Raw genomic sequence first — 13,685 nt, 5'->3', positions numbered from 1 at the left:
ATCATTATATTTACACGATGCATCTTAAGAGCAATATTTCAAAAATTATAAAGCTTATCACTTAAACGAACAAATAGAGCACAGATGTATTTATAAATGGTTTACAAATATTAATATTATGTAATTTCCCTTGTTCAAAAAATATATACCAGTTATTCTTACAGGGTAAACCTTAAAACCCTCATCCAGATAATAAAAACTAAAACATTCGACATCTAAAACTGGCAAAAAAAAAAAAAAAAAAAACTAAAAATAATAAATCATAAATTGATACACTAGTGCCTTCCAACTGAATAAATGTATATGGACTGACTAAACATAAGGTTTATCAATAACAGCTGAGCAACAAAAAAGAGTTTAAATGACCCAGATAATTGTTTTAATCTCACAGAAGATCTTCATCATCATCATTTTGAATCCATCCCTCTGTGGGTTCAGGGACAACTGCTGACCGACCCTGCTTTTTCTTCTTTCCCTTTCTGACATTACCCCCTGAGGAAAATGGACGACCTTGACTAGGCTGAAGGTCATCAACACCATATATATCTCCTGCAAACATTTATAATAATTTTTATTCTACTACATTTTTTTTAAACCTGTACTTTAATTACTTTTGTAAACTGTGCAAATTCTGTATTTCTTATCATTTAAAAAAAATCACTTCCATTATTTAAGTCAAGACGAGCATACATAATCCCCATGAATGTAGTGATTATTTATGTTGTATAAAGTTTCTTGAGCATTAAAAAGAGAATACAATTCATGTAGTTAAAATAATTTTTCTTCACATAATGATGACTATAAGCCAAAAAAAGGTAATTAAAAAAGGAACCCACCAATTCACTGTTTTATCTGTTTAAAGGGACAAAACTCTTAACAAAATCATGCAACTTTAATTCCTTATGGAGGGTTATAGTTACATGTACTCACTTGATGCCAGGAAGTCTTCATCCACCCCATAATTCATGTCAGTCTTGGCCCTCTCTAATCCCTGCCTCAGCTCTTTACCCAGCTTCTTAGCTGCTCTGTCATTCCCTCCTGTATCTGTTTGCAACAGGATATATTTTATTCTTGAAATGTTGAAGGATACCATACCTAATGACTATAGTACTGGGAAAAGTTTGCCCAAATCACTGAATAACTTTCTGCCATTTCAGAGTTCATCCAAAGTTATTTTCTTACATAGAAGGTATATTTAAGGAATGTTTTTAAGTTCTGTGTGAGTTATTGGTGTGTAAATCACACAGACTTGTCACGCAGGCATATTTCATGACCTTAGGGAAAGAGGGATATCTTGGTGAAAAATGAACAGAAATGAAAAGTGAACTGCATACAGTATTTGAGGACTGTAAATAGGAATCATTATCAAGCAATAAAGTCAAATTACCTTGAACTGCAGATTTTATGGTACTTTCAATTTCGGAATGAGACATGCCACTTGCTGCTGTTAACTGTGTCAGTAATTCCCGTTTCTGGTTCTGTGATGAAATAAAATTCAAACTAAGCTCTTTCCAATGTTTATGATTAATTCTCCTTTAAAGCATTTTTTTATCTCTTCTTTGAGAGTTTTATCACAGACAGCTTTGTTGAAGTGAGTTGAGTTTTGAATAAACTTTCAGTTTGTACCTAGGCCTGCCACTTGATTAAGTTCTACTGACAATAAGTTGAGTTTACCTCGAGTTCTGTCTGTAACTCGAGCTCGAGTTGTTGGTTGAGTTCCTCCTTGCTTCTCTCTAATTCCAGTTTCATCTCACTCTCAAGTTCTTCTCTCTGTTTCTTATGGCGCTGCTCCATAAATGCCGTGTTCAAAATATTACTAGCTTTACTGTGAAACAAAATCAAGAATAGATCAATGTGTGTATATATTTCTGTGTCACAATTTGTGAATTTAATGTTATTAAATTTCCAAATACATTTTCCTTAAACTGGAACACCCACTGACATTGCTGTTTTATAGAAGAGGAGGGAAATTTTCCTAAAAACTGGAAATTCCCTGACAATAATAATTTATAGAAGAGGAGGGAATTCTCCTAAAAACTGGAACACCCCCTGACAATAAGGTTTTATAGAAGAGGAAGGAACTTTGAGATGAACCTACCCTGCTCCACGTCTTCTAATTGAAGAATTTCTGTTGAAATCCTGTTCATCCTCTATCTGTTCTCTTAGTTCCCTGAAAACATCATCATTAAATAACTTTACACTACTTTGCATGTAAATAATCTAAACGTACATGTATCTGCTAGTATTGATTTTATTAAAACCATTACATTTTCCAACATAAAACATATTCTGGGAATTTTGGTCTCAAATTTCTATATTTAATCCTTCCTTTCTGTTGTACTCTGGGAGTAAACAGCTCATTTTTTATATATGCTTTAACAATAAACTACATGTATTGAAGTTGAATTGAGGCAATGTTATTTTAAGATTCTAACTGAAATAAAAACAACACAGCATTCATTTAATTATAATCATTTGTTAGTTTCCACAAAGAAAAAGACTTCGCTAACAAAGTTTCCTCTAATGAAGACTAACATTTCTTTTTGATGTTTCTTTGCCATGATTTTTTCCTTGATGAGGTTTTCCTGATGTTCCCTGGCTCGTTGTAGCTGATCGTTTAATTGATCTACCTGAGATGAGTGTTGTTGTATTATAACATCCACTCCAGACAAACGACTTCCCTCTCGTGTCAATTTGTTCTCCAGTTGCTCCTGCCAAAAATCAGATACGCTTTTTTTGTTTACCTTTCTTATTTTTCTCATGATATTCAAGCTCATAACGGTGAATTAACAATGTACTGAACAATAAAATATACAAGCATTTGAACTTCAGTGTCTCGAAAAGCACCTATATGCCTAATACCTAGGGTACATGTATGTAAAAATGAATCTACGTGTACGACCCTGACTTTATTAGGCATTCCAGTTTAACTTCAATATCTTGAACCCTCAGTTATCTGAAATATTTTACCAGTCCTGCTGAGTTTCAGGTACTCAGGTTTGTCTATAATTCCATTATAATCGAATGAATTTCAGGAAAGTTACCTGTAGATTTTGTAAGGTTGCGTCCTGCTTGCTGAGTATTGCTTGTCTTCGCGCTGCTCCCACTTCTAATCGTCCAATCAGCTGTCCTAGTCGTTTCTCTTGTTCGTGTAGCGCTTCCTGTGTCTCGGCAGCCATTCTCCGCCTGAGGGCGGCCAGTGCTGCCTTTCTCTCCTCCTCAAGTCTCTTCTCCTCCAATTGTAGCTCAGCATTCTGATAACATAAAATACATTAAAAGTACTGGAAGTACTGTTAACACCATTCATACACTAAAAGATAGGGGCAGTTAACGCATAACTGTTATACTGACATTCAGTTTGGAGTTAATCCAAAAGGATTCATCATATAATATAACATGGATTTGTCTTCTCAATATTCTAAGACTCCATTTCAACATACACAAGTACTGAGTGAGTGTTCTTCGGATGTCATTATTTATTTTCATTCAACAGGTATGGATACATTGTGGTTTCATTAATTTTCACTGTAATCAAAATCCATCGTTTTGGCAAAAAGTACAATTTCAATGATGTAAAACTCATAAACACCTAAATTATTCTATTTCATTGATTAATAAGATTTGCAGCTCAGTGATCACTTAACTTTCTGCTCTGTCTCAACCTAGTGAAAATGACAAAAATTGGAGTTCAATAAAAAAGAAGAAACTATAGTAAGAGAAGTAAGAACAGTTGTTCAGATTTTTCCTCTCACCAGCTGCTGTTGTAATTTCTCTCTCTCCTCCCGGTTTGCCTTGGCTTTGTTCATCAGGGTTTCCTCCTTTTTACGTCGGACCTCTGCCATTCTGGCACGACGCTCCGCCAACTTATTCTCCAGGCTGCAAATACACAGAGATTGGTAAGACTGACACAACTAATGCAAACCAAAATCATAAAAGTACCTATTGATACAATTAGATAAAGAGATTATTTCATGGATTTTTCAAAACAGGCATACATGTACTTTATTTTATTACCAGGAAAACAGTTATAGCAGACCTCCAGGGAGAATGAAATCTGCTTCATTATACATGTATCTTACTTCCCTATATACAGTTTAAATTTCATTACTGCTTGATACTTGATACTACTTGATAATAAACTTTTACTTTATCATGTGCATGAATTCATTAATGTGTATGTGTTTTCACTGGAAACATCACTGATTTTCTATGTTCAGAAAAGTCATAATTTTACACAATTTGAACTTTGATATCTCAAATGTCAGTAAGTCAAATACCATGGATAAGTCAAAGTGATTTGGAAGTCCTTACAACTTTTTCCTATTGTATTTTAACCTCAATATCTTGAACTCATGAATGTCTTGAAGTTTTTCTCTCAGTCCCATCAAGTTCGAGATAACAAGGTTTTACTGTATATACATGTATATAATCTCTTCTTAATTACAGAACTTGGGAACACTTACTTTTTCTGCTGCTTGAGACGACTAACTTGTAGTTGGTTGTTGATGACCTGCAAGTTGTGCTCATGTTCTCTTAAAATCTTCTCCTTGGCCCTAAAAATATCAATATACCACAATAAACCCAAGAAATAAACAACTTAAATGCATATAAATTTGAAAACATTTTAACACTGTATGACATGTTTAATTCTGCGTACTCTTGCGTGAGCTCCAGACTGGTGGTCAGGACTTTGTTGACCGTCGACGTCTGCTGGACGATGAGAGCTTCCTGTTCTTGTAGTTGTGTTTCCTCTTCTTCCTCAAGTTTCTGTTAAGATAGAATATTTACATCCACTGAATATTATCTCCTTTATTTCTTAAGAAAACCATTGCCATTTATCAGTCAGTAAACAGCAAAAAGCATATCACCTATACAGATTTCTTGAGCAGTGGCTGTTCCATCAATGAAACTTACAAAGGCGTACATATCAATAATACACTATTTCATCTACTATATCCTACTTTAAACGATTATATGTTCAAATATAGATATAAACAATAAAATGTCTTTCTTTGTTTTTTAGTACGGGTATTAACATTGCAGCTTTTGCAAAAAAGAATTACATAACCCGCTTATGCAGGTAATGCATTTTTTCTGCAACAGCTGCAACATTAATTCCCGTACTAACAACCAAAGAAAGCATTTTTTTGTTAAAATTAGGTCACAAAAATGCCTTTAATGCTCCTTAAGCCCTGCCCTCTCTTTACAAAAATCTGGATCCATTCCTGTTTTAAATTACCTCTTTTTCAGAAAAGAGATGTCTGTTCTGATTTTAGTTTTACTCTTTCTCACTTACAGCCATTCTTTCATTCAGTCTTTCCCTGAGTCTGGCTGCAAATTTGTTCCTTTCCTCTAGTCTATCCTCTGTAATATAAAAAAAATAATAAAGCACTGTAACACTAAATAAAATAAAGTCATGTCATTGATGTAAAGCTAAAGTAAAGTAAAGATAATTATTTGAGTTCCTTCTTCATAATGTCTCTGAAAAAAATAATGCCTTGAGCTGCTAAAAACTAAACCTTTGTACCTGAAAACATCTTTGTAGCAAGATTCATGCTTTTCTCCAAAGCTTGGGAAATTGTAGGAAAAATTATTCTAAAACTTATTAAAAATCTAAGGATCATATCTTTCATTTAACAATATTAAACTGATATAAAAAAAAAGTAATAAATCTCTTTAAAGGGACACAACTCTAATAAAGTCACACAACCATCATAAATCAATCAAGATTAACCAGTCATGTCTAAGACAATGCTCTGCCCATCCAAAATAACATGTATACATATGACATTCCCAAGGGTACATAGAGGTGTTGCAGTGTGGGAGGGGGTTTCATAAGCATCCGTGATAATCCTAGATAAAACGTTAAAATCCTCCTTTCTTTACAATTTTGAATTCTTAAATCCAGCATTGCATTTAATTTTATATTTTAATTTCAATTACGAGTACAACAGAATCATAAGAGTACATCTAAAATTCTGACCTTCATACTGTTGCATTCTCTTCTTATGTGCCTTGATCAGTCTATCGACATCAAACTTGTTGTCATTTCCTACAACCTCTGTAATGGTGGACACCATCTTGTCATTGAAATTCTCTATTTCTTTCTGCTTCACCTCTGCTTCCTCCTGTAAATTATATCAGATGACCATCAGAACTTCCTCTGCTGTTTTCAACTTTATCAAGTTGTCTTATTTATCTAATTATGTAATAATATCAAGTTATCTATTGACTTTTATACAATGTGTCAAGATGTCTAATGACTTACAAGTATCAAATTATCCAATGACTTACATGAGTCAAACTATCTAGTGACTTAGTGACTTACATTATACAATGACTTACAAGAGTCAAATTTATCCAATGATTTATAAGAGTCAAATTATCCATGACTTACAAGAGTCAAATTATCCATGACTTACAAGAGTCAAATTAGCTAATGAATTACAAGGGTCAAATTTATCCTTAGGCTGTGACTTACAAGAGTCAAGTCATATATTTGACTTATTTACTATCACTTACAGTTCTGACTTTGTCCAGGGCTTTTAATTCTTCTTGATCCAGTTGTAATTCCTTCTGATCCATTTCCTGTAGATGTTTTTCCTTCAGCTCTAAATAGTCCTATCATAGAAAGGAGAGACATGTTAAATAAAGTAGACTTCTCTAAATACAATATATTACTGTGACTTGACCAGTTTTCATGGGGTTTAATTTTCATTGTTTTCGTAGTATGGAGAGACCCATGAATTCATGGCCTCCACCAAATGAAGACAACTTGACGATTCTTAAACCATGACATAAAATCTTCATGATACAATTTTTTTTTCACAAAGCACAAAAATTTGACCGTTCCAAAATAAGTGATTTTGCAGTACACTCCCAATACATTCTATTTCCACTATGGAATAGTTATACTTCTTAGTGCACTCTTTTGTGAAAAAGTCGGAAAATGTACAAATCGCCCGGGATTTCAGGGACAAACGTAATGTAAACAGGTAAACGATATGTTGAATGTCGATGAACAAATCCTAAGAAAATGCAAATGAAATATTTTATTGTTGTGGACTTTATATACATCAAGAGCAGGAATGACAACGATATCAATTTATATCTATTGTTGATCGTATGTATCTATTTATCGTATGGAACATCTAAATACAATACACATGTCTCGGAAATGTCGTATTTTTTATTAATGGATGATAAATTTAGGGTTCTCGCTCTCTTACATATGTCTTTTAGTTCTTCTATTCTTTAATTGGAATGACAAATACATTTAACATTAAAAACTGGATTGAGATTGGCATGTTTTGTATTATCCGCAACGCCATGCTGTCCCTGTCAGACGACCAAACGCGCCTCTAATTTTGAAGAGTTCAGTAATGGAAATATAACGTATTATTTCCTACTCAGTTTAAACTTACATCCACCAAGCCTTTAGTATCTGTGGATTTATCCATGTTCTTTAGGAGGAGCTGTTCCTCTTTTTCCTGCTCTGCAGAAAGTTTCTGTAGTTCCCGTTGACGACGCTTGGCAAGTTTTTCCTCAAGAGTCAACTGCTGTCTCTGACTCTCTAAATAAAGATTTTTCAGACGTAAACAAATATTTTCAATGAAGTATATTTCTTTACAGCTTTAAGCAGCTTTTTACAGAAAATATTTCAAATCAGAGATAGTTTTCAGTTTCTTTTCTTTAATATCAAAAATGGGTTCTTATTAGCATTGTCGAATCAATGCTCAATATTAAATGACTAAACACAGAAAGGTTTTTAATTTAAAGTCTTTGGTATTTATAAACTCAAGATCTTGCTATGGTCTTAAGATTTGGTCAACTGAGTGAGATTTCAAAAATGTTTCTGGCTTTGTTCAAATGGTTAAGATCTTACCAAAGTCTCTGGCTGACTTTTGTCATGCAATTGAAATCTTAATTACCAATGTGTCTGATTTTGCTCTTTGTTACCACTTTAAGACTTTTGTTCTCTTGCTTTTTATCATTTAGTGTAGATTTCTTAGGGTCAGCCAGCTAAGTTTTTGCCACACTCTCTAGCTTTCTTAAGCCAGTGAGATCTAAGCAATGTCTCTGGTTTTTGTCAGCTGGTTGATATCTTACCGAGGTCTCTGGCTTTAGTAAGCCGGTTAAGATCCTGCAAGTACTCATTCAGAATCTGGTTTTTCTTCTTTTCTTGGAGTTTTCCATCCTGTACCAGCTGTTTTAGAACATCCTCGTGACTTTCCACATTTTCAGTGACAACATCACTGTCCTGCTGGTCCTGGAGTTTTCTCATGGCTATAATCTGTCTCCGCTTGGCCAACCTCTCTTCAAGAGCCTGGGTTAAAAAAGATATTTTACTACATTGCAGAAAATTACATTTCAGTCTGTCAATCTTAAGCCTCTGACTGATTTTGATACTTGCATTGCATAGAATGATAGTTTTTCAGTCTGTCAGTTTTAGCCTTTATCTAATTTTGCCACTGTGGAAAAATTCAAGCGTACAGAGTTTCCATTTTTACCCTTTGTTGCCGTGACAACTGTAGAGCCTGTTTTCTGTCTACTTCAGACATTTCTGACAATAGCTTCTCCATCAGGGCATCAATCTAATAATAAAAAAAAATTTTTAAAAATCAATAGGGTTCTATCAACTGCTGTATACAGATGATCACAATATACTATAGGCAAACCTGAGTATTGCAAACATGGGGGATGGGGGATTTAAAAATGTCACTGTTAATAATTAATGTGCTGATACAAAGTACATACCTCCTTCTCAGAAAGATCAGTCTGTTTATTTATCTCCTTCCTTATAAAGTCTCTCTCATCTTCGTGAAGACGCGCCTGTGCAAAATAATTAAATAAAAATAACAAAGCAAAAATAAAAATTACTCAATAAGAAATATCATAAAATCTAAAAGCAGTAAGATTTGGGGTTTCTTCAACTTAGAAAAGTACTCTGATTTATCTTGGGGTTTTACAATTTTCAAGCAGTCATCTCTCTTTTGTTATGTAAGTGCCCCAATGAATGATGTTTATACATTTTTACTTACCAGTTTTTGATTAGTTTTGGCATCAAGTCTTTCTAGTTCATCTTCCATCATAGATGTGTCCTTGTCTTTGGCGTGACTTTGTCTGATAACCTGAAATGCAAATAAGAATTCTTATAGTGTGGGGTCTATAACTTATTCTTCTGCAAATGAAATTTTCATTCAAGTGAATACAAGTTTTTAGGAGAATTTTCTGAGAACTGAGGTTTTGCAGTTATGTTTACATGTACCTGCTATGTTTTACAAGCCATGTATATGGCAAATACCTATTACACAAGAGAATGGGAAGAACACCATTCTTCCATTATAAGCACAGAGCCTTTAATAATTTACAGTTCTTTACATGAAAGTTTTAGGCAATACATGTACATCTTTACATGTGCACTAGATTTCCTTTTTTTTCAAATCAACTTTGCATTCCAAGAAAGTTACATTGTTTAATAAAGTAAAGTAAAGACATATGATCATAATTTTTTGGCCTCATTCACAGTTTTGCAAAATGGTTCCCAGTACGAAAAGTGTATCCTAGTCAAACTATTTTTTCTTCAATAGGAAAACTGAGACAATACTATTCTTTCTAAAGATCTGAAACAGACAGTCCAATAAAACAAACAGCCCCCACCTGTTCCTCTTCCCTCCTTTCATCCTCCAGCATCTTCCTCTTGTTCAGTAGATCTTCCTTCACATTCCTCTCTACAATTGACCGGGCAGGATCCCCCACCTTCAACTTCTTCAGTTGTTTTTTAACCATATTGAACAAAACCTACGGAATATATTAAAATATCATTTACCACAAGGTCTACCTGCATTTATATTTTTCAAAAAACACACTTGATGTTTATAATCAACAAATCTTTTTTCATTGAAACAATATGATTAAAATAAGAACTGATAAGAAAACAATACCAGTAGTTTTTTATGTTTGTATTATTTATATATCACTTTTTAAAAACAGGGTATTGTATCAGAACCAAAGCAAAAATTGCAATGACTGTGATAAAAATGTCTATTGTAATTAGGACCATATATGATGCATACTTAAACGACACTTAATTCTATCTTGAATTCATGTAATTGCCGGGATAGTTAACATGGACTTTATCGTTAAAATCTATATTTCTACGTGCCTGGTCTTTTGCAGCCTGTAAAGCTCTCATCAAGGCATCAACTTTCTTTAGATCTTGTTTGGTCATCTCATTTTCAGCATCCTCACTGTAAATAAAATGAAACCAACAACATGAACAACACAAAAAATTACAGCATCACCTTAAATTACACACCTGAAAAAGACAAAAATTAATATCAACTCTGTTATTTTCTATCCTGTGGAAATCAGTATCTGGTCAAATTTTCCCAGATCTAGAAGAACAAAATAAAAATACTATAAAAGCCTTCAAGTTGCAACATTCTCTCTCACCTGTGAAAGTTTGTCATGATTTTGCCCAGTCCTTCAGCCCCGGGGAGTGTCTCTGTGGTCAGTAATGGTCCACCCTCCCCCTCTTCATCAGATCCCTCCTCTATCTCTCTCCTCGTCAATTTCTTCACCTTTCTTTCAGTCTTGCCAGACTGTCCCCTACCCTTAACTTTGTCTCCTGTATATTTTGCTTGGACAACATTAGTTGGTGTTTGGTTCTTCTCTAATTCTTTCAGCATAGCCTCCTCATCTTCTTGTCTCTGTTATAAACATTGGAATAAAATAAAATTATATATACCCTTTTTCTTGTAATTAATGGTCTCACAATGCAAATAAAAGATCATTTTCTTTTTTTTTAATCTTTGTTTTATTTAATTTGCATTTATTTGTCATGTTTGTATATTTAACATGACATTGTTTAATTTTCTTCCCCCAACTCTATGCATTGATTTAAAACAAAACCTGGAATATTTTTTTTCAAATAATGAATGTAGCATTTCTATTCCTCACAGGATCATTTCATAATCACAATAATATTTAAACATTCCCAATGATCAAGTTTTTTTTTCGGCCATATTACCACTAAAAACACATCACAACAAACATTATGTCTCTGAGGCCATCCTTAAAAAATTTATTTTTTGCGGTAACGCGCCTCATCATTTTAGGTGTGAGTAGGTAGGTAGGCTTTTTTTTTTTTTTTTTTTTGAGACAAAATGTCAGAAATAAATAACATTGATATAGAGGTATTAACTATGTCTCAATTTTCACCTTACTTATCTAACAGGAAAATTAAAGCATTCTAAATATATTCAATCTTTTATTGCTCAAATATCAGAACACATCAGTTCTTTTTAGGCAAACTTTTTCTAAGAAAGTGACTCTCATCAGCCACGTACCTCAAATAACTGACTCCACACTAATCTAGTGTTTCGGTGATGTGATATTTACGAGGTTTAAGATTTTGATAGTTTATTAATTAGCTGCAAATCCGCGATCATCCCACGTGGAATTTCGTCTGCCACCAATTTTGTGGCGATCTCGTAAACATCATACCATGTATCTGTAAAGTGGAACTGACGCACAATATTTTTTTTTGCCAAGTAATTAAGATGTTTTTCCTAAAAAATTTACTGTAACTGACAGAACTATAGAGTCAATATATCCCGCAACCTTCTCGGATGCCATCTCTAAATTTGTAGATCACAAAGACGTTTTAATAGTACTTGGAGGGAAAGATAAAGTATCGGTGTAACCGAGACGTAAAAAAATATCAATCGGATAAAAACGGAAAATGGATATGTAAAAAAAAAAAGAAGAAGATTTTTGAACCGATAAAAAAAATCCAGTCGGGTGGATTTTGGTGAGTCGGTCGCGTTACCGCAAAAAAACAATTCTTTAAGGATGGCCTGACTGAATTTAATATTGAGTAAAACAGAACGTATATTTCTGAAGGAAAGATAACAAAAGAAAATAATTTATTATAATAAATCACATTTTAAAAAAAATTGTACATTTTAATCTATTTCTGCATGATAATAATAAAAGTAAAAGTGCATAGATCTGTTAATGCGCATCATTTTAGATTGGATATAGACATTTTTTATTCAATGATTCACAGCACAAAATGAACAGAGAGACAAGCAAACTTACTTTTTTCTTCTCCAGATCCTTCAGGCAAAATGGGACACATATTGCTGCGAGCAGAGCACCCAAAAATAAACCCAGGAAAAAGGCACCAGCCATCCAGCTAGAATCCACAGAGAACTGATCCTGTACTAGGTTAACTACGGCTGGAACACACACATCAGATGGAGAATAGTAAAAGTAATTCCCCGAGGAAGCCATGATCACTTTTTTCTCTCTTTTTTCTCTTTAATTAATTGACATCTGAAATGAAATAGTTCCCCTTGTGAAACGTATCATATTAGATAAAATGTTCTATCGTTAAAATTTACTCCAAGAACTAAAACCTAAATATTTTTTTTAAATTACAAATTCAGAGACACCTTACCTTTTACTACACCAATTCTTTAGATTTTACGGTGCTATATATTGTATTGACACGTTCAGCGTTTAAAATTAGACGCCATTTGTAAATAATGTGTTGCGATGTCCGGAGAGAGAATAAAATCAAAAAATGACGTACAGAACTCTTGATTACTGTACATTCGTTTACAATGAAAATTTTCAGTCGATGTTTTAATATTAGAGGCTAAGGGTATTTTCCGCAAAGTAAGTAAAGCATGATTTATCAGAAAAAAGTATTCTTAGGAATTTCAGAAAATGCAGCGTAAATCTATGAATGATTCCGCTTAGTGTTTGAACCGATTGGATTTGATTATTATGCACACTTTATTTACTTCCGTTGCTATTCTAAACATGATCGCACCTGCCTGATCAGCAAGAAAATTGAATGATGGACAAGCTACCGTGATTTAAAAACATTGACAGGTATCGGTATTGCTTAGAAAAGTCTATTTGTTTTGTTCAGCACGTTTTGTTTTTTGGTTATTGGTTTATAATTAAAAAAAAATATTTCTTATACCTGGATTAAACCCCTGTATTTCCAACTTACTTTATACTGTTATACACGCATGGCATAGAAAAACAAGACTTTAAACAAATATTTCACAGGTAGATCTTTCATCAAGGCGAAGTCAAACACGAAGATGTAAGGAAAAAAAAATCTCATGAATTTAACATAATTGCAGCCTTACTTTCATTCAGCATACTGTATAATAAATTTCTTCTTTTTTTCTGTTTAATACAATTATGTGTACCTCATATACATGTCCATGTACTAAGTAATTTGTGTGTACTTTCATTACATATGGTAGAGCATGTATGTATAGCAAATATATTAATATTATTATTAATGCTAATTAACTTCATGCAGAAATGATTGTTTAGTTAACATTGGAATCCATGAAAGAACAGCTGGCATAGTCAAATTTTAAAAGAAAAACAATATTAGCAATACAATACACAATGGTTTATTTAACTGCAGTTGTGTTTGCTTTATAACTTCTGTAAATACCTTATTCACTTTAAATAAAACTTTGATCTGCCTCTTCAAAATGCACAATACATTTAATAAATGGAACATGTCCTGATTATCACATGACATAATTGTATGCACTAAGTTGCCTTTCCCTAACAAAGTCTCAAAAAGGCAAATATTTAACAAAGAGCATCTAGTTAAGAATCTTTGTGCAATTTCCATTAAAGCA

At 33.2% G+C, this 13,685-nt stretch overlaps 1 protein-coding gene across 1 annotated transcript; it reads right to left on the bottom strand.

The window, feature by feature from the left end:
- Positions 1-349: 349 nt before the first annotated feature.
- LOC133201109 (trichohyalin-like) lies at positions 350-11,640 on the bottom strand. The gene is made up of 22 exons (XM_061336902.1): positions 11,587-11,640; positions 10,456-10,712; positions 10,166-10,250; positions 9,661-9,801; positions 9,042-9,131; positions 8,758-8,832; positions 8,511-8,594; positions 8,110-8,326; positions 7,425-7,573; positions 6,523-6,621; positions 5,984-6,128; positions 5,297-5,364; positions 4,658-4,767; positions 4,464-4,553; positions 3,753-3,876; positions 3,045-3,254; positions 2,536-2,711; positions 2,099-2,170; positions 1,675-1,825; positions 1,388-1,478; positions 931-1,044; positions 350-549 (listed from the first exon to the last, which is right to left on the bottom strand). Exons 1-22 carry the CDS (start codon positions 11,638-11,640, stop codon positions 386-388), a joined length of 2,766 nt encoding a protein of 921 aa, XP_061192886.1. The 3' UTR covers positions 350-385.
- Positions 11,641-13,685: the final 2,045 nt, after the last annotated feature.

This window comes from Saccostrea echinata, unplaced genomic scaffold, assembly GCF_033153115.1.
Source record: "Saccostrea echinata isolate AGI-Se365-2 ecotype Australia unplaced genomic scaffold, CSIRO_AGI_Sech_v1 ptg000042l, whole genome shotgun sequence".
Taxonomy (NCBI): Eukaryota; Metazoa; Mollusca; class Bivalvia; order Ostreida; family Ostreidae; genus Saccostrea; species Saccostrea echinata.
Note: the sequence above shows the minus strand (reverse complement) of the source record. Positions and strands in the feature narration are given on the sequence as shown.